The sequence below is a fragment of the Paroedura picta genome, chromosome 16 (assembly GCF_049243985.1).
Source record: "Paroedura picta isolate Pp20150507F chromosome 16, Ppicta_v3.0, whole genome shotgun sequence".
Classification (NCBI taxonomy): Eukaryota; Metazoa; Chordata; class Lepidosauria; order Squamata; family Gekkonidae; genus Paroedura; species Paroedura picta.
The window spans coordinates 8,701,911-8,726,238 of record NC_135384.1 but is presented as its reverse complement, the minus strand read 5'-3'; the positions used below and the strand labels follow the sequence as shown (position 1 = coordinate 8,726,238).

The following is a 24,328-nucleotide window of genomic DNA, read 5'->3' as shown; positions in this document are numbered from 1 at the left end:
TCTGAGTTCTCATAACTGATACCATTCTGATGGCAGCTAATCAACTATACCCTCAAGAAAAGGAAACGGAAATTAATTTCAATTTTATCAGCACGAGATTTCTTAATGTAGCTATTAAACCAGTCAGAATGATTTGTCAGAATGATGGTCCTAAAACATATGGGATTTTCATGCTTTGGTTTGTCTACACTAGTTCTGAATGAGAGATAATTTAAGTCTTTTTATTGGATTAACAAAACCTGGTAAAGAATTACCTGAAGAGGCTTTTTGCTGTGCAGATACTAGAACTCGGTGTGTTCATATTTCGTTTGCTAAAGATAGAAGGAGAAATGGGTTTTAACGCACTGCTTTTCCTTTCAAAACTGCTTCCAGTGAAGCGAAATTCCTCATTCAGGAACGTATTCCTGTGCAGCGATGGAGGACGCGTGTTACAGCTCTTTTGAGAGTACCGAATACGAAGAATTAACTGCGGAATCGACAGGAAGTACGTGTTAGCCATTTCTGAAAAGATCAGTTTGTAACAATTTACGTCATGTGAGAAACTTCTTGTGGAAGACAGTTTGCTCTCCCTGGTCAATTTCATGAAAAAGGGCATCTCCCTCATGGGTTTGTAACAGGCCAACCCAAGGGGAGCTGGCAGGTAGCTGCTTTAATATGGTGACCAGATTTTAACATTGGTAAAGTGGGACACCATTGACTGGGGGGGGGGGGGGCCTTGATTAAAAATTTGGTCTATATGGAGCAACAAAAATTGTCATAGAACGCAAAAATAGTATTGTAATATATATATTTACTTGCAGCATAAGTACAATTTGCCAGGTGCCCCCAGATGTCCCTTTAAAAGTGGGACAATCTGGTCACCTTATGGTTTAGTCTTAATGGCTAGGTTCTCATAGCAAGTGGGGCTATCTTACCATCTTGGGTGAACTAGGGACTGTAGCCCATGGAACCCTCATGTCTCATTTGGCCTTATGAAGAAGGAAGAAAAATAATTTAACAGACAGTTGCTTTTTTGGCATTGAAAACTCAGATCCCACTTCAGTCTTTACCACTGCCTTACCTCACTGCTATGGTAGAGGACAGGAAGGCCTGGAGGATCACTGTCCATGGGGTTGCGATGGGTCGGACACGACTTCGCAACCAACAACAACAACAACCACCTCACTGCTGGTTTGCTCCCCTCCCTGGACAGTGATATATTAAATTAATATAATTCCCCACCGAGCCTTTTCCAAGTAGTTTTTATTCTAGACATCCTCACCTTAGTAATGGGATTGTAAATACATTTCATAACAGCTCCGGAAGGATGACTGCAGATAATCCAGGCTTAGGAATAAAAAAAATCTAATTTACATTTAATGTTACTTCCTCTTGTACCTTAGTGGAGCCATGGGACAACATTGGCGTCAGCAGCGAGAGCATAATTCCAAGTGCCAGCCAGTGCTCTGAGGATGATGATCTTAAATGCACATTCCAGGCTTGTGATCCGGAAGAAGCAGGTAGAAAGTGTTTTCGTGCCATGTAGAGACATCCAGTCTTCAAATCTAGCAGGAGCAGAGATTTGTTTCCTAATTGGTTAGCATGAGCACAAGAAGTCTTTAGCATCACACTCTTTACCCCATTTCAGTGTTCTCAAATATTACCGGGTAAAAATAGCAGCAAATCTGGGGTAACTATTTAATGACATTACTTCCTGGAAGAAAAGACAGATTTTTAAAAAAAACGGTTAAGTTTTTATCAAGGGTCTGCTGCTCAGTGGTACAGCATTTTCTTTACAAGCAGAAGGTCCCAGGTTCAGTCTGCGGCATCTTCCATTAAAATGATCAGGTAGTAGGTGAGATGAGGGGTCTTTTCCTAGAGAGCTGCTGCCAATGCTGAACTTGATAGACCAAATATTAGCCAACTTCAAGTGTCCATGTGTTCAGTTATTCAATTGATGATAACCACTTCAAAGTTATTGTGGCAGAACAGCCTAGACCCTGCTCTGCGTAAATTCTCTGAGGCATCTAGGCACCAGTAGTCATCCTGACTCTCCACCCAATGACATACCATGCTCTGAACCTTTGGAGGGGTTATCCTGCACCTCCCCTTATGTACACTGCTACCAGATGGCCAATTTTATAATCACCTGACAAGCAGGCTAGCAGTCCCAGATTTCCTTCTGTGTCGCCTATTAAAGACTCTAGTGTCCATGTCCTGTTACCCAATGATGGTTTACTGCAATTACAGGGAATTAGCACTTTAGCAACAGACTGCCTCTTTTCCCTTGATGCCTGTTTTGGAATGGTATATTTGAATGGTGGAGGTCTATGTGGTGTGATGAGCAACTACCAGCATTAATTTTTTTTTTTTTTACAAAAGCAAATAAAATGGGAGAATGTCATTGTTTCAAGAGGTTTGCGTGCAATCGAATCCTCTTGGAACTGCTGTCACGGTGGTTCTTGCGCAGAAAAACACGATTCAAGCATTAATTGTCTCCAGCAGTTTGACACAGATTGTTTAATCCAAATTTCTTCTAGATAGGAGAAACAGGAACACAAATACTGAATAATGTAAACGAGAAATGAGAGAAAGATCCAGTTTTAAATAACTTTATGTCCTTGGATTTTACTGGCTACCTCTGACTTTGCTCACCTGTGTTCTGGTTATAGGAGCGGCGTCTGTTTTCCGAATCATTGAATGTTTACAGGAGATGACAGGACAGAGTGACGAAGACTGTAGTTTTCAGTCTCTCTATAGAAGACTGGATCCAGAAGAGAGAGGCATTTTTGTTGACTTTCTTACCTTCCGACAATCCATGAAGGAAGGGATAGCCAAATGCCAAAAAGAGGGGTTTGTATTTACAAAAATCATATGCGTTGGCTTACTAATCGTTTTGACATCCTTCTCTGTCCTTTTCCCTCAATCCTGGGCAGGGATCAAGAACAAACTGAGTAGTAACCGCTGGTCCCAGTAAATCAAAGAGTATCTCCCCCTGGACAGATTTGCACATTTACACTTGTGGTGTCGTTTAGAGACTCCACCTGGTTGCCTTGTTTCCCTACAAGCTATCATGGGGACAGTCAATAATCAATTACATTTTTACAGTTTTGGGCTATGGCAACTTCTACATTTCTGTCCTTCTACATTATGGCACTTCTGATAACAAGACGGAATAGGCACAATGTGTTTACAGAGATCAGACTTAGAGAATTCATGATGTAAGAACATTTAATAAATGAATAAAAACATGCAATACTCTTTCTCTACAGTTTGGATCATAGAATTGGAAGGGGTCATACAGGCCATCTAGTCCGACCCCTGCTCAATGCAGGATCAGCCTAAAGCATCCTTGATAACTATCTGTCCAGCCACTACTTGCAGACTGCCAGTGAAGGGGAGCTCACCATCTCCTTAGGCAGTCGATTCCACGGCTGAACTACTCTGAATGTGACAATTTTGTTCTTGATATCTAGCTGATATCGTACAACACGTAGTTTATAACCATTACTGTGGGTCCTATCCTCTGCTGCCAACAGGAACCTTTCCCTGCCCTCCTCCAAGTGACTTAGAGAGCAATCATGTCTCCTCTCAACCTCCTCTTCTCCAGGCTGAACATTCCCAAGTCCCTCAGCCTTCACTCATGGGGCTTGGTCCTCAGAGGGTTTTTTACTCTTTAATTTGTACTTTTCAATATCATTAAGATTAGGGGGGCAACTTCCTGTGCATTGGAGGTAAGTCAGTGTTTTTTCCCCAGCACAAAGTAGAGGAAAACAACTGTAAGAAAGAGCGTGACAAACAAAGAAAGATCATCCAATGTCGATTTACTTTCTCAGGCTGATAATAAGGCAGAAGAGATGGCTGTTAATCTGTGTCTTATATAGGAGATTAGACAGTACCCAAGACGTTTATAGGCTATATCTACATGTTGCCATCTGGTCAATGCTTGTGCTGAAAAAAGAAAAAGGAGCAAATGAAGAAAGAGAGGACACTGTCCTTAGCTTTCTAAATATAGTGTGGTCAGTGATGCAGCCTCTTTTGGGACATGGTGCTGACTTTGCACAGATGGCTTCCTCTCTTGTGAGGAAACTTGTCACTGTTTAAAATGCAATCTATTTCCGCGTTGGTTTTTTGGGGGGGTGGGGCTGGAGGGGTGGGGAAGGGAAGCCCATGTAGATAACTGCCAAATGGATAGCATTCTCCTTCCGAAGATATACATGTGTGTGCTGATTAGTAAATAAAGACAAAAACAGCATGTTTTGATGTAATAATTATGAGAAAGTATGGGAGGATATTAAGAAAGATCTAATTTTATGGAATAAACTTAACCTCTCTTTGTTAGGAAGGATTTCAGCTATAAAAATGAATGTGTTGCCAAGGATGATGTATTTATTTCAATCAATCCCAATAATAATTAAGAAACATTGCTTTTTAAAATGGCAGAAAGATATTCAGAATTTTCCGGGTTGGTTTTTTTGGCGGTGGGGGCTGGGGGGGGGGGAAGGGAAGCCCATGTAGATAACTGCCAAATGGATAGCATTCTCCTTCCGAAGATATACATGTGTGTGCTGATTAGTAAATTAAGACATAAACAGCATGTTTTGATGTAATAATCATGAGAAATTATGGGAGGATATTAAGAAAGATCTAATTTTATGGAATAAACTTAACCTCTCTTTGTTAGGAAGGATTTCAGCTATAAAAATGAATGTGTTGCCAAGGATGATGTATTTATTTCAATCAATCCCGATAATAATTAAGAAAAATTGTTTTTTAAAATGGCAGAAAGATATTCAGAATTTTCCGGGTTGGGTTTTTGGGGGGTGGGGGCTGGGGGGGGCGGTGAAGGGAAGCCCATGTAGAGAACTGCCAAATGGATAGCATTCTCCTTTCGAAGATATACATGTGTGTGCGGATTAGTAAATAAAGACATAAACAGCATGTTTTGATGTCCTTGCAAAGCAGCTGGTCAGTCTTGGGCTGAAATCTCATGAACACTGAAAAGAGCTGGATGGTCATAACGTGCTCTTAAATTAGCCCTCCTGGATGGCCATCAATCAATACAGTCAGAGCCTGACACAAGTTTACTTAACGCTGCCTTTCTGTTTTTCACACGTGCATACCGACAGCAAAAGGGAGTCAGAAAGCGGCAGGTGCGATTTCACGATTTCACTTTTTTGAACAGAAAGTCCTGATGGGTTAGAAGCATTTATGGGGGCTGGCCAGAGAAAGTTTGTAAGTTCCAGCCTTTGAGGACCCAAACAGATGTGACACCAGAGGAATCTGTAAATAGATATTTCTGGCGTTTTAAAAAGAGAAATAGCAGTCTGGCCTGAAGGGCATTGATTCAGATCAGGGACTCACTTTCTAGAAAGCTGTTGTATTTCTTTTCTGTTTCCTAGAAGATCTTTGTGGGCTAGTCTCTGTGTACCAGAAGAGGCTGCCTGTAGTATCTGCAGAAAAGAGTTTCCAACCTCCAGGAGGAAAAATGGATGAACTGGGAGGGATGGGTCCCAGTGAAGAGACAAATATAGTACAGACGCACTGGGAAACCAATATGGCAATTAAAAATATCCAAATTGGACTTATATTGAGTCGTCTCTCTTCAGTTTCAGTTATTCTTTAATCCTTATTTCACACAAGTCCCAACGTGTTTTGCCTACGCCTTTTTCAAGGGACAATGGTTTTTATATCTAAGGACCAACTTCAACTTATTAAGAAATCTGTTGACAGAGTATAAGGTCATACAATAGCTCAACTTAGCTTGTGGCATTTCAGATGCCTATTAACCTCCAGGAGGGACCTGTTTTGCAAAGACACCAAAACAGGGAGATCTCCCAACATCTCCATTCATCTCCTGACAATTAAGATTAATTTATAAGATCAATTTATTTAGATCAAAAGGCAAGAACTATAGTAAATAGTGATTTATCAGAAGAATTTAGAATATATAGAGGGACGAGGCAAGGGTGTCCACTCTCACCCCTACTTTTTATATTATATTATATATAGTTCTTGAGGTATTATGTAATAAAGTTAGATCTGAACAAGGGATTAAGGGCACTAAAATTGGTCAGCAGGAATATAAATTGAGAGCATTTGCTGATGACATGGTCTTCTTCTTAGATGATCCTCTAAACTAGCGATCCCCAACCTGTGGGCCGTGGACCACATGTGGTCCTTCGACTAATTGGAGGTGGGCCCCGAAGGACGCCTTCCCCCCCCCCCCTGGCCCTTTACAACACACTTCGGGTGTCCTTGTCTCCCATCACTCCCAGATGGGACTATCTCGTTGCAGAGAAACAAGCTCAGGGTTCCCATTGATTTGTGATTGTCATGAGTTAAAATTTCCATGAAAATAAAATGTTCCTTATGTTCATTGTTGTGGCATGTCTGTATCTTATTTTGAAGGGATGTTTAAACATTACCATAGCGATCAGAGAGCGTTAGGTCAGTGGTTGAGAGTAGAGGAGTAAACTACCCCCCCCCACTGGACCTCAATAAAATTGTCAAGCGTTGAGTGGTCCCCGGTGATAAAAAGGTTGGGGACCACTGCTCTAAACAATATGAATGAAATGTTGGAAGTTATTAAGGACTTTGGTCAGGTATCAGGATTTAAGATGAATGAAAGTAAAACGAAATTATTGATTAAAAATATGAAGTATGAAGAAGTGGTAAATTTACAGGAGATGAGTGGTTTGAGATGTGAAAAAAGGTAAAATATTTGGGTATCTGGTTGACTAATCAAAATATAACACTATTCCGTAATAATTATGAGAAAGTATGGGAGGATATTAAGAAAGATCTAATTTTATGGAATAAACTTAACCTCTCTTTGTTAGGAAGGATTTCGGCTATAAAAATGAATGTGTTGCCAAGGATGATGTATTTATTTCAATCAATCCCGATAATAATTAAGAAAAATTGTTTTTTAAAATGGCAGAAAGATATTCAGAATTTTGTTTGGGCAGGGAAAAGACCAAGAATTAGTTTTAGAATCTTATCAGATTCAAAGGAAAGAGGTGGGCTATCTCTTCCAAACCTATATCTATATCATGAGGCTGTTATTATTAGTTTGGATTAAAGAAAGGGTGACATTGCAGGATACCAGTCTATTAGATCTTGAGGGTTTTGATAGACGATTTGGATGGCATGCTTACATGTGGCATGATAAAGAGAGGATGCATAAAGATTTTAAGAATCATTTTGTAAGAAGAGCCTTACTGCAGACATGGAATAGATATAAAGCTAGGTTAGAGAGGTGTACCCCACTTTGGATTTCTCCTACAGAGATAGTTAAAAGACCAGAAAAGAATATGAGAGATCAGTGGATTAGATACAGAGACATTTTGACTAACTCAAAAGAAGGCATCAAAATGTTGAGGTGGGAAGAAATGGCTGAGGCAGTGGATGGTTTCAGTACCACCAGCCATATGAATGTTTTAAGAGAGACAAAGCAACGGGCTTTAGTTTTAAGAAATCCAGATTTGAGATAGAGATAATAGACAAGGATGAGAAACTTATATCAAAGGCTTATAAAATGCTATTAGAGCGGGACACTGAAATGGAAAGTGTTAAATCAGTCATGGTTAAGTGGGCCAAGGATCTAGCCTATCCAATAGATATGGAGACTTGGGAACATTTATGGAAGAAACAAATTAAGTTCTCAGATAGTTATGATTTGAGGGAAAATTTTTACAAAATGTACTTTAGGTTAGCGATCCCCAACCTGTGGGCTGCGGACCGCATGTGGTCCTTCGACTAATTGGAGGTGGGCCCCGAAGGACACCTTCTCCCCCCCCCCAGCCCTTTACTTCATCCCCCCCGGCCCTTTACAACACACTTCATTGTTGTGCCGTGCCTGTATCTTATTTTGAAGGGATGTTTAAACATTACCATAGCGATCAGAGAGCGCTAGGGCAGTGGTTGAGAGTAGAGGAGTAAACTACCCCACCACACCGGGCCTCAATAAAAGGCATTGAGTGGTCCCTGGTGAGTGGTCTCCGGCGTTGAGTGGCCCCCGGTGATAAAAAGGTTGGGGACCACTTAACGCCGTCAAAATTGGCAGAATGGTCTCAGGATTCTGACAAGAGATGTTGGAAATGTAAGATAAATGAAGGCCACTTTCCCCATATGTGGTGGAGCTGCCCAGGGATGGTTAAATTTTGGAATAAAATATATGTAGAACTTAAGAAAATGCCGGGTGTTAACTGTTAGTAACTGTTAAAGTTACTAATAAAGTAAAAAAAAAAGAGAGATTGAAAGTCTCTAAAAGAGACTTATTAAAGTTATGTTTCTTAAAACAATTAAGATTAACTCCCCTGGAGAAAAAGGCTGCTCCAGGTACTTCCCTACCTAAGAGCTGGCAACCCTACGGGCAGCACAATATTCAAGGTAGCAGGTACCAGAGTTGTTTAAAGGGGAATGGACAAATTGATGATGATGGTTGCGTTGTCTAGTTAGCATTATCACAGAATAGTGTGCATCTCTGATTTCCTAATTTTTCCATATCCTTTCTTCCCCTAACAAAAGAGAGGAGGGGACAGATGTGACCAGCAGCACCAGAGATTTGCAGCAGGGGAACAAGCCCCTAGCCATGCAAAATGTCAATCTGCAAAGTACAATTGAGTCGGCAGAAGAGCTCAGTTTGCAACTTTCTGAGGTGATTGCCGAGCTGAAAGGAAAGCTGAGAGGGTACGTTAAAACAGACTGACTGGCTGACTAATAATTAGGACTAATCCAAGGAGGTAGAGGGTTCGGAAATACATGGAGGTTTTGGGGTAGAGCCTGAGGAAGGGGGAGAGACAGTGGGGTACAGTGACATAAAGTTCATCTTCCAAAGCAGCCATTTTTCCCCCCCAGGTAAACTGATTTTTGTTGACTGGAGATCAGTTGCAATCCCAGGAGATCTCCAGATACCACCTGGAGGTTGGCACTCCTAGGCCAGAGGGTTTAGTAAAAAAGAAGATATGAGATTATGTAATATTGAGAGCCGAGTTGAAGGAGGTCCATGTAATCCAATAAGAGGCTCCTTCGTATTTTCTGTTCTCCCCTTGTTTCAGGTCTGTTCCCACCCCCCTAGAATGCCTTCTAATCAATGTACTGCAGCCAAGGTTTCTTGTCCATGGATGGTGGGAGCCTGCGTCCAGTATAACAGGTTTCTCTTACCAGAGGAAGGCTCCTCATGCTAGGTGAAGACCCCATTATTAGCAGAATGGAAACTTTGAAGGCAACCTATATTTTCCAGCTTGGACTATGCTTCTTTCCTCTTAACACCGACACTCTTTGTTTGCATACCTGTAAACACAGCAAAGTTTGAAATGTGAGCATTTTAAGTAAATATCTATTGCCCTTTATTACAGCAATCAGCAAGCCCTAGAACAAGCTCGAGCAATGGCGGATGAATTACAAGACATGAAGTTGTACTCCAGGAGTTTGGAAGAGGAGAACAGAAAACTTCGCATGCAAGGACGGCAGATGGTCAGTACTTCCTGATATTCACTTGCGGGGGTTATCCATAAACATGTAGGTGTAGGTGCTTTTGCCGTAATTTGCAGTAGGTTACTGAAATCACAACTTTTGGGGGATTAGAGAGTGGAGATTCCTAGTTACTGTGAAACTGTGGGCAGGCTCCTGTTTATTGCAGCAGTTTTGTGTAAATACTTCTGAAAATGTGTTGTGTAAATATATTATCCATGTGGCTTCTTGTGAACTATCTCTGAATGTGTGGTACTTGCTGTTCATGGGACAAGAGGTCTATAATTGATGACCCATTTTCCACAAGTCTCCCATATGTATTGAGACTCCTGAACCACTCCTTGGTGCTGTAAAATGTGATGTCAGAACTCAATGTCCTTTTTTAAAAAAAATGATCGAACTAAGACATTTCCCCTTCAAACTTTAGGAAAAAGAAAATCATTCCCTTTTGAGTCAAGCAGATAAACTGCACGATGAGGTAAGCAGGGCAAAAAGGACCCCTCTATTGCCAGGCCAGTATTTGAAGAGCACGACCCAAACAAATTTCTTTTTATAAAGGGGATATCGGGCTCCGGGAAGGACCTTGTTTCTTTTACAGTTGTAGCTTCTGGTCACCAAATGTAGAGCCAAACGGTGGGGAATAGTGGACACGTGACCAGCGGTATGAAATGACATGGGATGAATGTACGTGTCTGTTTCTCTTAAGTATACATAGGGCGGAAACCCACCCAAGTGGATAGTTGATGTTCTCAGTTTCCACATTCAGCGGGAGAAAAAGCCCAACCGAAAAAATTATCCATATAGTTGATTCAGCACGAGATGACCGTGTAAATATTCCGGTGTGTTTTTTCTACAGAACCAGATGTTGCTTCGGGAAAACGAAAACTTCAAGGATCAAATCAGACAGCTGAGCACAGAGAAAGCCGAAATGCAGGTACGGGAGACCTGATGAGCCTATGCAGCGTTGTTAACATGTTTCGTTTGGCTGAGAAACTCTGTTCTTATCATTTATGTTATGGCTTGTTATGTTTCTTTCTTGCAGAGACAACTCCGTGAGTGTGAAGAGCTGATCTCTTACAATAATGCAGACCTTGACAAGGTGAGCTGCATCTAACAAATAACACCAACCTGAAAATTAGAAGTGAAACCAAACTGAAAGGGTTCACTCTGTTTGACCTGTCTAAATTCATTGCCTTAATTGGGCTTAAAAGAGTCCACCTCTGTGTAAGGTGATGCTGATGGAGCCGAGAGCTCTGGCCTGTGGGGTTCAGTGATGTTGGGGTACCTGGGGTAGCAGTATCATCTCCCGCTACTCTCTACCAGGAGGCACACTGCAGAGAAGAATTCTGTTTCGTGTGAAAGCTTGCTACTTTATCGGTTTAATCAGGACTTACCCTTGGGTCTCATGGCCAAGTCCCATGCCCACCAGACAGCCTCTGCTGACCCAGAGCTCACTTCCTCTTCTCCTAGTGCTTCCATTAGACCTCGCTGAAAACCATGATCTTAGATAAACAGAAATGCATATGGAAGTGAGTCTCGTGGCTTGTTCTGGCGGGATTTGTTCATTTGCAGGTGTGCATTAACAGGGCACACCTGCCTTCATTGATCACTAGGTGTCACTGCAGCCTCATAGCTAGGCATAAGTCGGTGGCAAGAAGCCATTTTTAAAATAAATGGTAAGATCCCCTCAAGTGGGTCGCCGTGTTGGTCTGGAGCAGCACAACAAAACAAAGCCAGAGTCCAGTGGCCCCTTTAAGACCAACAAAGATTTATTCAAGGCGCGAGCTTTCGAGTGTCAGTCTGAGGAATCTTGCACCCAAAAGCTCACGCCTTGAATAAATCTTTGTTGGTCTTAAAGGGGCCACTGGACTCTGGCTTTGTTGTGTTGTAAGATCGCAATTGGCTTTAAGGCGAGGTTGTCATAATCTTCTACTGACTGCTACGATTATCTTTGGCTTTCCCAGAAAGATAAAGAAGTGGATGAATTAACAGTGACTCTAGGCGAATACGAAAGGATGGTTCAGGTAACATTGGCCTTATTTGGGACCTTGGCCTTATTTGGGACCTTCGGGGAGCCTACCCAGAGTGGTTTATCTGTAATATATTGTATAACATGCATTTGATTTAGGGTGGGATGTAGAAATACATGTGAACCCTCAACTATCCTATCTTTGGGTAGGAGGGAGTCCTGTCCAAGAAAGAGAGCTGTGAGGTCAGGCGGAGGGAGGTATATAGAAGCAAAAAGCTTCTAACACAATCCTACTGTTTCCACACATAAAACTCTGGGAATTCTCACAACTAAACCTGGCATCCCTAGAAAACTAGACTCCCCAAGCTTTAGTAGGCAAGCATCGACACCTGAACTGTTTGATGGCCTGTGGTTCTGTCTAGGTGGCCACAGTAGCAGTTGAACAGGCGTACCAAGTTTTCTTTGTGACATTTGTACAGGAATTGGAATCGGAAGTCCGCAAGCTTCAAGAGCAGCAGGGCGATTCCTATGAAGGAGAAGAAGTGTAAGTATTTCTAAATATATGGGAGATTGCCGAGCTGAAAGGAAAGCTGAGAGGGTACGTTAAAAGAAAACTGAAAGGAAAGCTGACTAATAATTAGGACTAATCCAAGGAGGTAGAGGGTTCGAAAATACATGGAGATATAAAGCTAGGTTAGAGAGGTGTACCCCACTTTGGATTTCTCCTACAGAGATAGTTAAAAGACCAGAAAAGAATATGAGAGATCAGTGGATTAGATACAGAGACATTTTGACTAACTCAAAAGAAGGCATCAAAATGTTGAGGTGGGAAGAAATGGCTGAGGCAGTGGATGGTTTCAGTACCACCAGCCATATGAATGTTTTAAGAGAGACAAAGCAACGGGCTTTAGTTTTAAGAAATCCAGATTTGAGATAGAGATAATAGACAAGGATGAGAAACTTATATCAAAGGCTTATAAAATGCTATTAGAGCGGGACACTGAAATGGAAAGTGTTAAATCAGTCATGGTTAAGTGGGCCAAGGATCTAGCCTATCCAATAGATATGGAGACTTGGGAACATTTATGGAAGAAACAAATTAAGTTCTCAGATAGTTATGATTTGAGGGAAAATTTTTACAAAATGTACTTTAGGTTAGCGATCCCCAACCTGTGGGCTGCGGACCGCATGTGGTCCTTCGACTAATTGGAGGTGGGCCCTGAAGGACACCTTCTCCCCCCCCCCCGGGCCTTTACTTCATCCCCCCCGGCCCTTTACAACACACTTCATTGTTGTGCCGTGCCTGTATCTTATTTTGAAGGGATGCTTAAACATTACCATAGCGATCAGAGAGCGCTAGGGCAGTGGTTGAGAGTAGAGGAGTAAACTACCCCACCACACCGGGCCTCAATAAAAGGCATTGAGTGGTCCCTGGTGAGTGGTCTCCGGCGTTGAGTGGCCCCCGGTGATAAAAAGGTTGGGGACCACTTAACGCCGTCAAAATTGGCAGAATGGTCTCAGGATTCTGACAAGAGATGTTGGAAATGTAAGATAAATGAAGGCCACTTTCCCCATATGTGGTGGAGCTGCCCAGGGATGGTTAAATTTTGGAATAAAATATATGTAGAACTTAAGAAAATGCTGGGTGTTAACTGTTAGTAACTGTTAAAGTTACTAATAAAGTAAAAAAAAGAGAGAGATTGAAAGTCTCTAAAAGAGACTTATTAAAGTTATGTTTCTTAAAACAATTAAGATTAACTCCCCTGGAGAAAAAGGCTGCTCCAGGTACTTCCCTACCTAAGAGCTGGCAACCCTACGGGCAGCACAATATTCAAGGTAGCAGGTACCAGAGTTGTTTAAAGGGGAATGGACAAATTGATGATGATGGTTGCGTTGTCTAGTTAGCATTATCACAGAATAGTGTGCATCTCTGATTTCCTAATTTTTCCATATCCTTTCTTCCCCTAACAAAAGAGAGGAGGGGACAGATGTGACCAGCAGCACCAGAGATTTGCAGCAGGGGAACAAGCCCCTAGCCATGCAAAATGTCAATCTGCAAAGTACAATTGAGTCGGCAGAAGAGCTCAGTTTGCAACTTTCTGAGGTGATTGCCGAGCTGAAAGGAAAGCTGAGAGGGTACGTTAAAACAGACTGACTGGCTGACTAATAATTAGGACTAATCCAAGGAGGTAGAGGGTTCGGAAATACATGGAGGTTTTGGGGTAGAGCCTGAGGAAGGGGGAGAGACAGTGGGGTACAGTGACATAAAGTTCATCTTCCAAAGCAGCCATTTTTCCCCCCCAGGTAAACTGATTTTTGTTGACTGGAGATCAGTTGCAATCCCAGGAGATCTCCAGATACCACCTGGAGGTTGGCACTCCTAGGCCAGAGGGTTTAGTAAAAAAGAAGATATGAGATTATGTAATATTGAGAGCCGAGTTGAAGGAGGTCCATGTAATCCAATAAGAGGCTCCTTCGTATTTTCTGTTCTCCCCTTGTTTCAGGTCTGTTCCCACCCCCCTAGAATGCCTTCTAATCAATGTACTGCAGCCAAGGTTTCTTGTCCATGGATGGTGGGAGCCTGCGTCAAGTATAACAGGTTTCTCTTACCAGAGGAAGGCTCCTCATGCTAGGTGAAGACCCCATTATTAGCAGAATGGAAACTTTGAAGGCAACCTATATTTTCCAGCTTGGACTATGCTTCTTTCCTCTTAACACCGACACTCTTTGTTTGCATACCTGTAAACACAGCAAAGTTTGAAATGTGAGCATTTTAAGTAAATATCTATTGCCCTTTATTACAGCAATCAGCAAGCCCTAGAACAAGCTCGAGCAATGGCGGATGAATTACAAGACATGAAGTTGTACTCCAGGAGTTTGGAAGAGGAGAACAGAAAACTTCGCATGCAAGGACGGCAGATGGTCAGTACTTCCTGATATTCACTTGCGGGGGTTATCCATAAACATGTAGGTATAGGTGCATTTGCCGTAATTTGCAGTAGGTTACTGAAATCACAACTTTTGGGGGATTAGAGAGTGGAGATTCCTCGTTACTGTGAAACTGTGGGCAGGCTCCTGTTTATTGCAGCCGTTTTGTGTAAATACTTCTGAAAATGTGTGGTGTAAATATATTATCCATGTGGCTTCTTGTGAACTATCTCTGAATGTGTGGTACTTGCTGTTCATGGGACAAGAGGTCTATAATGGATGACCCATTTTTCACAAGTCTCCCATATGTATGCAGACTCCTGAACCACTCCTTGGTGCTGTAAAATGTGATGTCGGAACTCAATGTCCTTTTTTTAAAAAAATGATCGAACTGAGACATTTCCCCTTCAAACTTTAGGAAAAAGAAAATCATTCCCTTTTGAGTCAAGCAGATAAACTGCACAATGAGGTAAGCAGGGCAAAAAGGACCCCTCTATTGCCAGGCCAGTATTTGAAGAGCACGACCCAAACAAATTTCTTTTTATAAAGGGGATATCGGGCTCCGGGAAGGACCTTGTTTCTTTTACAGTTGTAGCTTCTGGTCACCACATGTAGAGCCAAATGGTGGGGAATAGTGGACCCGTGACCAACGGTATGAAACGACATGGGATGAATGTACGTGTCTGTTTCTCTTAAGTATACATAGGGCGGAAACCCACCCAAGTGGATAGTTGATGTTCTCAGTTTCCACATTCAGCGGGAGAAAAAGCCCAACCGAAAAAATTATCCATATAGTTGATTCAGCACGAGATGACCGTGTAAAAATTCCGGTGTGTTTTTTCTACAGAACCAGATGTTGCTTCGGGAAAACAAAAACTTTAAAGATCAAAACAGACAGCTGAGCACAGAGAAAGCCGAAATGCAGGTACGGGAGACCTGATGAGCCTATGCAGCGTTGTTAACATGTTTCGTTTGGCTGAGAAACTCTGTTCTTATCATTTATGTTATGGCTTGTTATGTTTCTTTCTTGCAGAGACAACTCTGTGAGTGTGAAGAACTGATCTCTTACAATAATGCAGACCTTGACAAGGTGAGCTGCATCTAACAAATAACACCAACCTGAAAATTAGAAGTGAAACCAAACTGAAGGGGTTCACTCTGTTTGACCTGTCTAAATTCATTGCCTTAATTGGGCTTAAAAGAGTACACCTCTGTGTAAGGTGATGCTGATGGAGCTGAGAGCTCTGGCCTGTGGGGTTCAGTGATGTTGGGGTACCTGGGGTAGCAGTATCATCTCCCGCTACTCTCTACCAGGAGGCACACTGCAGAGAAGAATTCTGTTTCGTGTGAAAGCTTGCTACTTTATCGGTTTAATCAGGACTTACCCTTGGGTCTCATGGCCAAGTCCCATGCCCACCAGACAGCCTCTGCTGACCCACTCACTTCCTCTTCTCCTAGTGCTTCCATTAGACCTCGCTGAAAACCATGATCTTAGATAAACAGAAATGCATATGGAAGTGAGTCTTGTGGCTTGTTCTGGCGGGATTTGTTCATTTGCAGGTGTGCCTTAACAGGGCACACCTGCCTTCATGGATCACTAGGTGTCACTGCAGCCTCATAGCTAGGCATAAGTCGGTGGCAAGAAGCCATTTTTAAAATAAATGGTAAGATCCCCTCAAGTGGGTCGCCGTGTTGGTCTGGAGCAGCACAACAAAACAAAGCCAGAGTCCAGTGGCCCCTTTAAGACCAACAAAGATTTATTCAAGGCGTGAGCTTTCGAGTGTCAGTCTGAGGAATCTTGCACCCAAAAGCTCACGCCTTGAATAAATCTTTGTTGGTCTTAAAGGGGCCACTGGACTCTGGTTTTGTTGTGTTGTAAGATCGCAATTGGCTTTAAGGCGAGGTTGTCATAATCTTCTACTGACTGCTACGATTATCTTTGGCTTTCCCAGAAAGATAAAGAAGTGGATGAATTGACTGTGACGCTAGGCGAATACCAAATGATGGTTCAGGTAACATTGGCCTTATTTGGGACCTTGGCCTTATTTGGGACCTTCGGGGAGCCTACCCAGAGTGGTTTATCTGTAATATATTGTATAACATGCATTTGATTTAGGGTGGGATGTAGAAATACATGTGAACCCTCAACTATCCTATCTTTGGGTAGGAGGGAGTCCTGTCCAAGAAAGAGAGCTGTGAGGTCAGGCGGAGGGAGGTATATAGAAGCAAAAAGCTTCTAACACAATCCTACTGTTTCCACACATAAAACTCTGGGAATTCTCACAACTAAACATGGCATCCCTAGAAAACTAGACTCCCCAAGCTTTAGTAGGCAAGCTTCGACACCTGAACTGTTTGGTGGCCTGTGGTTCTGTCTAGGGGGCCATAGTAGCAGTTGAACAGGCGTACCAAGTTTTCTTTGTGACATTTGTACAGGAATTGGAATCGGAAGTCCGCAAGCTTGAAGAGCAGCAGGGCGATTCCTATGAAGAAGAAGTGTAAGTATTTCTAAATATATGGGAGATTGCCGAGCTGAAAGGAAAGCTGAGAGGGTACGTTAAAAGAAAGCTGAAAGGAAAGCTGACTAATAATTAGGACTAATCCAAGGAGGTAGAGGGTTCGGAAATACATGGAGGTTTTGGGGTAGAGCCTGAGGAAGGGGGAGAGACAGTGGGGTACAGTGACATAAAGTTCATCTTCCAAAGCAGCCATTTTTCCCCCCAGGTAAACTGATTTTTGTTGACTGGAGATCAGTTGCAATCCCAGGAGATCTCCAGATACCACCTGGAGGTTGGCACTCCTAGGCCAGAGGGTTTAGTAAAAAAGAAGATATGAGATTATGTAATATTGAGAGCCGAGTTGAAGGAGGTCCATGTAATCCAATAAGAGGCTCCTTCGTATTTTCTGTTCTCCCCTTGTTTCAGGTCTGTTCCCACCCCCCTAGAATGCCTTCTAATCAATGTACTGCAGCCAAGGTTTCTTGTCCATGGATGGTGGGAGCCTGCGTCCAGTATAACAGGTTTCTCTTACCAGAGGAAGGCTCCTCATGCTAGGTGAAGACCCCATTATTAGCAGAATGGAAACTTTGAAGGCAACCTATATTTTCCAGCTTGGACTATGCTTCTTTCCTCTTAACACCGACACTCTTTGTTTGCATACCTGTAAACACAGCAAAGTTTGAAATGTGAGCATTTTAAGTAAATATCTATTGCCCTTTATTACAGCAATCAGCAAGCCCTAGAACAAGCTCGAGCAATGGCGGATGAATTACAAGACATGAAGTTGTACTCCAGGAGTTTGGAAGAGGAGAACAGAAAACTTCGCATGCAAGGACGGCAGATGGTCAGTACTTCCTGATATTCACTTGCGGGGGTTATCCATAAACATGTAGGTGTAGGTGCATTTGCCGTAATTTGCAGTAGGTTACTGAAATCACAACTTTTGGGGGATTAGAGAGTGTAGATTCCTAGTTACTGTGAAACTGTGGGCAGGCTCCTGTTTATTGCAGCCGTTTTGTGTAAATACTTCTGAAAATGTGTGGTGTAAATATATTATCCATGTGGCTTCTTGTGAACTATCTCTGAATGTGTGGTACTTGCTGTTCATGGGACAAGAGGTCTATAATTGATGACCCATTTTTCACAAGTCTCCCATATGTATGCAGACTCCTGAACCACTCCTGGGTGCTGTAAAATGTGATGTCAGAACTCAATGTCCTTTTTTTTAAAAAATGATCGAACTAAGACATTTCCCCTTCAAACTTTAGGAAAAAGAAAATCATTCCCTTTTGAGTCAAGCAGATAAACTGCACAATGAGGTAAGCAGGTCAAAAAGGACCCCTCTATTGCCAGGCCAGTGTTTGAAGAGCACGACCCAAACAAATTTCTTTTTATAAAGGGGATATCGGGCTCCGGGAAGGACCTTGTTTCTTCTACAGTTGTAGCTTCTGGTCACCAAATGTAGAGCCAAATGGTGGGGAATAGTTGACCCGTGACCAACGGTAGGAAACGACATGGGATGAATGTACGTGTCTGTTTCTCTTAAGTATACATAGGGCGGAAACCCACCCAAGTGGATAGTTGATGTTCTCAGTTTCCACATTCAGCGGGAGAAAAAGCCCAACCGAAAAAATTATCCATATAGTTGATTCAGCACGAGATGACCGTGTAAAAATTCCGGTGTGTTTTTTCTACAGAACCAGATGTTGCTTCGGGAAAACAAAAACTTTAAAGATCAAAACAGACAGCTGAGCACAGAGAAAGCCGAAATGCAGGTACGGGAGACCTGATGAGCCTATGCAGCGTTGTTAACATGTTTCGTTTGGCTGAGAAACTCTGTTCTTATCATTTATGTTATGGCTTGTTATGTTTCTTTCTTGCAGAGACAACTCCGTGAGTGTGAAGAGCTGATCTCTTACAATAATGCAGACCTTGACGAGGTGAGCTGCATCTAACAAATAACACCAACCTGAAAATTAGAAGTGAAACCAAACTGAAAGGGTTCACTCTGTTTGACCTGTCTAAATTCATTGCCTTAATTGGGCTTAAAAGAGTACACCTCTGTGTAAGGTGATGCTGATGGAGCCGAGAGCTCTGGCCTGTGGGGTTCAGTGATGTTGGGGTACTTGGGGCAGCAGTATCATCTCCCGCTACTCTCTACCAGGAGGCACACTGCAGAGAAGAATTCTGTTTTGTGTGAAAGCTTGCTACTTTATCGGTTTAATCAGGACTTACCCTTGGGTCTCATGGCCAAGTCCCATGCCCTGGGAAAGGCGGAAAAGCTGAAATTCCCATTATAGTCAACGGCACCATTGACTTCAACGGGTGCTAAAGCCAAATCAGCCGAATTGGGCCCTTAGTGCCCAAGCCTATTTTCAAGTCCTTTGCTAAAATCTTAAATGAAAGATGAGACTCTTACAGCTTTCAGTGAAACTTGTCCCAAAGCAAGGGGCATAAGAGCAGATCTTTCCTGAGGTTTCGAAACAGCAGTTCAGTGATGTTCAGAAAACACATGACACTTCCTAGTGCCTGACCCTTTTCACCTATAGGTATTACATATAAACACCTCTGGTTGCTTTCTGACGTTGCACTGTACTTTCAGGAAAGAGAAGATGAAACTGGCTTGGGTGAATTGAATTATACCCTCCAGAACAATGTTCAGATATTTGCTCCTTCCTGAGGTGCTGAGTGACTCATGTCTTCCTGGTGGTCATCATGTCCTCTGAAACGCCGGCTAATGCCCCTTTTGCCACAGACTGTGTTGCCTGTGCACATCATTCAGAATGTCACGGGTCCTTCCTCCTTTCTCATTCCAACGTCAGAGTTCCCCGATATCTTGACTATTATCAGTTCACGTAAATGGGCTCTGATCCACAAAAGCTTGTACTGGGAATACTCTTTAGGGTGCCACAAGACTCCTGCTTCTTTTGTCTTTGACACCAATAACTTCTGCTTATACATTCCCACTGTCATGATGGTCAGTTCACACTCTGGGGAAGAGGGGCTTGCCCTCGGAAGCGCACGCCTTGAATAAAACTTTGTTGGTTGTAAAGGTGCCCCTGGACTCTGGTTTTGTTCTCTTCCCGAAGGTAAAGCAGACAGGTGTGTGAGGTCATAAATACAGAACGTCTTGATCTGACATTTCTGTTCTATATAGCCCACCATCTCTTCCCCCCATCATCTGTTCTCACCGTTCCATTTAGACTAATGGAAACTCCTCAATGAGATCTGTACTATTGTATTTGTTAATTACCCCTTTCCTGGGTAAGAGCTGTTTTTCCCATCTGCACGGACGTAGAGAGGGGGTTATGTGCCTTGCATAGAGATAATTAGTTTTCTAAGGCTGGGGGGGGGGGGAGAAAAGACCAAATGGATGGGGGGAGGACTCTTCCTTTTGGATACCTAGCACCATTTATGTAGCTATCGCAATTATGAGCCATGCAGTATCAACTGCAAATGGAGCTTGCTTACCGTAACTGCCACCTGACCCCACCATCCCATCATGTCTTTGATTAGACTGGAGTTGAGTTAAAAGACCCCCCCCCCCCCTCCTGTCCTGGTTTTTCTTTTCTTTTCTTTTTTGAATGGCCCACCAAGTAGAGAAAGGCAACAATGTGGACAAGTATCGCAGGCTCCATGAGACACATTGTGGCCAGCCTCCCCAGTTTCTAGCTTAGGAGGCCTTTGGTGCGACAGACCATGGCTGACGCTTACCCCTTCCGTCTGGTGGGCAGCCTTATTGAAGAGCTACTGTGGGGTGAAGCAACTGGGGTTGTTTTTAAAGAGGAAAAAAGGGCCAGTTTATAGAAAAATAAAGGAGTACACTGGACTATTCCGCTGGGGGGGGGGAAATCATTGGGCAGAGAGAAGATTTTGAATCTTCTCCGTCTGGGCCCAGTGTATCTGAGAGACCGCCTCCCTGCCTATACCCCCAGAAGAGCTCTATGCTCCGCCACCTCCCACTGGCTACGGATCCCTGGCCCTAAAGAGGCACGTCGGGCCTCAACAAGGGCCAGAGCCTTCTCGGTCCTGGCCCCCACCTGGTGGAACGAGCTCCCCGAAGAGATCAGGGCCCTGTCTGAACTCCCACAGTTCCGCAGGGCCTGCAAAAAGGAGCTCTTCCACCAGGCATTTGGTGGGGCCGACTGAGCCATAACACCTACAGGTGCCCCCCAGACTGAAGGAAGGAACCGACTGAGGGATTGTCAAGTTATTGTTGAAGTGCCGTTCTGATTGTTCCAGTTGATATGTTGTTGTTATTGTTATATTGATTTTGATATTGATTTTGATAGTGTTCTATGTGAATGTTGAAAAATGTTTTATGTAAACCGCCCAGAGCCGTAGGGAAGGGCGGTATAAAAATATAAATATAAATAAATAAAATAAATAAAGATGACTGCAAGGGAGAAGCGTTTAGCGCAGCATTTTCAGCTATATGCTATTTTTCCCGTATGCAGAGTGTGTTTCTTCCCTTTGGGGAGCATGTTGGGATGTGATGCTTCTCTCCTTTGAAGTGCCACAGTCCAAGAGAAGTATGGCCATTAATGAAAACTTTGCAAAGAGTAAGATAAATAAATATCCCTACAACAGACGAGAAACACTGCAGTCACCCTTTGGATTTTGGGGCCCGAGCACAGTTGTTTGGGGGCAGGAGCAGGACAAACAGAACAAAGGCCAACGATGAAGCAGGGATAAAGTTCTGAGTAGCTGGAAGAAGTAGAATATGAAGTGAAGCTCTTCCTAAATGTATTTTAAGTTGTTCTCTTTGAAGGGCAGGAGAGAAAAATTGTTAGACGTGGTGATCCAAGAGGCTTTTCTTTTCTGAACCCCTTGCCCACTGGTTTCATTAGCATTCTCAAAAATAATTTGGTTTTGCCCACATAGTTAAACAAGCAGGACCCCTGACTTATTGTCGTAGGTACTATATATGTTGTAAGAGACCATCTTATATGCAATTGTTGTGGGCCGAGCAGTCATAATTTAATGCATGGTGACCGAAATGGGCTAGTTAGAGTAGCAGGAGTTTATTCTCTGTCAGATTGCTTTGCCCGCCTCTGCAGAACCCTTGCACAGGGAAATCTAGCTGCAAAACCCCATCGGAAGTGGTTTATCCAAACGTCCGCAGAATGCTGAAAAACTAAAGTAACAGTTCAAAGGTTATCAAGGGATTCAGGAGCATGCCAAAAATGCCTTCAAAAGTTGTCGGGTGTTTTCAGATGGCGAAGGCATCACAAGGTTTAAATGAAAGGGGTAACAGATTTGTGTAACTTGCGTTAAAGCACCTTCATTGCATCAATGTTTTTCCCCCCAAAGGATGAATGGATAGAAATAACCGAAGTCACCGAAATAATAGAAGTCACACAAGTCTCAACAGAATTGTAAGTCTCCACGTTAGTCAGATAATACTACGGGTGCCAGGCCCCTCCTGGCCATTGGTAGGGGATGGGGGGGGGGGGACGACTGGGGTTGCCAGATTCCTATCAGAAAACTCCAGAAGATCTGGAGGTGGGAGTCTGAGGAGGACAGAGACTTCAGTGGGGTACAACGCCACAGAATACATCCTCCGAAGCATCCATTTTCTCCAAAGGAACTGATCCCCATAGTCTGGAGATGAGCTGTCACTCCAGGGGGTCCCTAGGCCTAACCGTGAGGCTAGCGTCCCTAATCCATAAGGGTGGTCCTTCTGTACTTGGGGGATGAGTCCCAAATCCAGAAACTGCAGCATACATCTGATCAAAAGTACTTGTGGTAGTCCAGGGGAAGGCAGGAGGGAAATGCTTTGATCCTAATTATGAGAAAATAGCTGTGCTTTTTTACCTGCAGCCTATCAGTTTAGTGCTTTGCCCAGTTACCCCTGCGGCTGATTCCCAACACAGATTTTTCTCTATGTGGAATACAGCCCCCCCCCTCCGCTTTAAATCCTGACACAGCTTTTTCCTTTAAGCTAGATAGGAGAAAACCCACTTTTGATCCAGCTGAGCAGAATCACTGCTGAGCAGGGCATCCATGTGGATGTTCCTTCTGCAGGCATTACAAGCAAGGGGACAGTGTCAGACTTTGCCTTCCCTTCCCCTTTTTGGCCCCGTAAAGGTCTCTCCCTCCCTCTGTTCCAAGTTGAGGTGTGCCCTATTGCCCCCATGGTGAGAACCGCGATCTTATTAGCACCCCAAAAGCATTTCAGTTTCCAAAATATGTGAGTTTCTGTTCCAGCTGTTATGAAGCAGGACCCAATGATGAGCCTGATTGGAAGAAGCCAGGCAACAAATGGTGTGCAAGTCTCTCAGACTGGTAAGCAACCTCCACAAATGCTTGTGTCAGATTGTGGCAAGAACACTGAGTATATCTCACTGCTGTTCAGCACAGCACTTCTGCATAGTCAGCTCCTGGGTCAGCCCCATAAGTGGGTCACACCAGTTGCAGCACAAACAAAATAGAAAGAGGTGGGAAAAGAAGATGGGCACAGGCAGTAAAGTGCAAAAATAGTTGTCCAGAGCAGGCATTTCAGCAGTGCTAGTCTGATGAGCCTAGTAGGAGCTCTTTAATTCTTGTCTTTCCGCTTCTCTCTAAGAAGAATCCATAAAGTATTTTAGGTGTTGTTTGCTCAAGTTGAAGAGAAAAGTCTGAAACCCATGAAGATTTGTAGCCTAAATGCAATTCAAGGCATTTTCTTCCATATTTCTGGCTGTGACCTAGATGAACTAACCATAAACGAGAGAACTTTGAGCACAGGCCATGGGTTGGATCCAATAGAGAACATTTCCTTCCTCTAGAGCAGGCTCTCGCAACTGTTTTTCCATTGAGAAACCCCTGAAATATTATTCAGGCTTCAAGAAACCCCCAAAAGTGGCACAATCATGTAGAATATGGTCGGGAAGCATAGCTGTGGGCACCTGATTTATTTAAAATCTGTAATTCCTTCTATTAGCCATTCCATAGTTTCTCCAGTAGCTTTTTATGTTTCACTTTTGCCTTCTCTTTCCCTTTCAACTGTTATGGCTTTTCGGGCAAGGAGCCCTCCGGTAGTCCTGAGAATAACCTGTCCCCTCTCTCCACAGGTTCTTCAAACTGGTGTTGCCTGGCCTCCTTTTTGCATGTCTTGCATTGATCACAATTGTCTACTTAGTGCCACCATATGACCATCATGATGTCTGGAGCAAGTCCAGGGGAAATCAATGGAATCACCTGTGGGTGCAGCGCGTGCGGCAGGCACCAATATAGCTCTGCCCCTCTTCGTTCATTTGTGCATAGGCGAGGAAGACCAATGCCAAACTAAAAAAACAAAAAAACAAAAACAAAAACAAAAAAAACAAAAAAACAAACAAAAACAAAAAAACCAACCCCCCCCAAAAAACAAACAAAAAAAAACACAAAAAAACAAAAAAAACAAAACAAAAACAAAAAAAAAACAAAAAAAACCCCACCCCCCTATCCTTTCCCTTGATTCTTACCTACAAATTCTCCCCTCCCACTATCTTTA

The 24,328-nt window shown here is 43.1% G+C and overlaps 2 protein-coding genes and 1 long non-coding RNA gene across 3 annotated transcripts; all 3 read left to right on the top strand.

Annotated features, from left to right (window-relative positions):
* Positions 1–414: 414 nt before the first annotated feature.
* Positions 415–11,973, top strand: LOC143826637 (uncharacterized). Its single transcript, XM_077315479.1, has 10 exons — positions 415–484; positions 1,383–1,499; positions 2,652–2,832; positions 8,512–8,673; positions 9,342–9,459; positions 9,884–9,934; positions 10,313–10,390; positions 10,499–10,555; positions 11,421–11,480; positions 11,848–11,973. Exons 1-10 carry the CDS (start codon positions 415–417, stop codon positions 11,971–11,973), a joined length of 1,020 nt encoding a protein of 339 aa, XP_077171594.1.
* A 1,489-nt stretch (positions 11,974–13,462) lies between these two features.
* On the top strand, positions 13,463–14,822 carry LOC143826160 (uncharacterized). Its single transcript, XR_013227022.1, has 3 exons — positions 13,463–13,561; positions 14,230–14,347; positions 14,772–14,822. It is a non-coding gene; the product is annotated as an uncharacterized LOC143826160 (long non-coding RNA).
* Positions 14,823–17,583: 2,761 nt separating this feature from the next.
* LOC143826469 (uncharacterized) lies at positions 17,584–24,069 on the top strand. Its single transcript, XM_077315291.1, has 7 exons — positions 17,584–17,695; positions 18,120–18,170; positions 18,549–18,626; positions 18,735–18,791; positions 22,165–22,229; positions 23,062–23,139; positions 23,907–24,069. The coding sequence occupies exons 1-7, from the start codon at positions 17,609–17,611 to the stop codon at positions 24,067–24,069; spliced, it is 579 nt and encodes a 192-aa protein (XP_077171406.1). The 5' UTR covers positions 17,584–17,608.
* Positions 24,070–24,328: the final 259 nt, after the last annotated feature.

What these genes read in the sequence shown, in the direction of transcription:
- LOC143826637 (XM_077315479.1), top strand. Translation starts at nt 415, where the DNA reads ATGGAGGACGCGTGTTACAGCTCTTTTGAGAGTACCGAATACGAAGAA. An exon ending in GCCAAATGCCAAAAAGAGGG is followed by an intron (nt 2,833 to 8,511) that starts GTTTGTATTTAC and finishes CCCTAACAAAAG; the next exon opens with AGAGGAGGGGACAGATGTGA. An exon ending in GCATGCAAGGACGGCAGATG is followed by an intron (nt 9,460 to 9,883) that starts GTCAGTACTTCC and finishes TTCAAACTTTAG; the next exon opens with GAAAAAGAAAATCATTCCCT.
- LOC143826469 (XM_077315291.1), top strand. Translation starts at nt 17,609, where the DNA reads ATGGCGGATGAATTACAAGACATGAAGTTGTACTCCAGGAGTTTGGAA. An exon ending in GCATGCAAGGACGGCAGATG is followed by an intron (nt 17,696 to 18,119) that starts GTCAGTACTTCC and finishes TTCAAACTTTAG; the next exon opens with GAAAAAGAAAATCATTCCCT. An exon ending in CAGATAAACTGCACAATGAG is followed by an intron (nt 18,171 to 18,548) that starts GTAAGCAGGTCA and finishes TTTTTTCTACAG; the next exon opens with AACCAGATGTTGCTTCGGGA.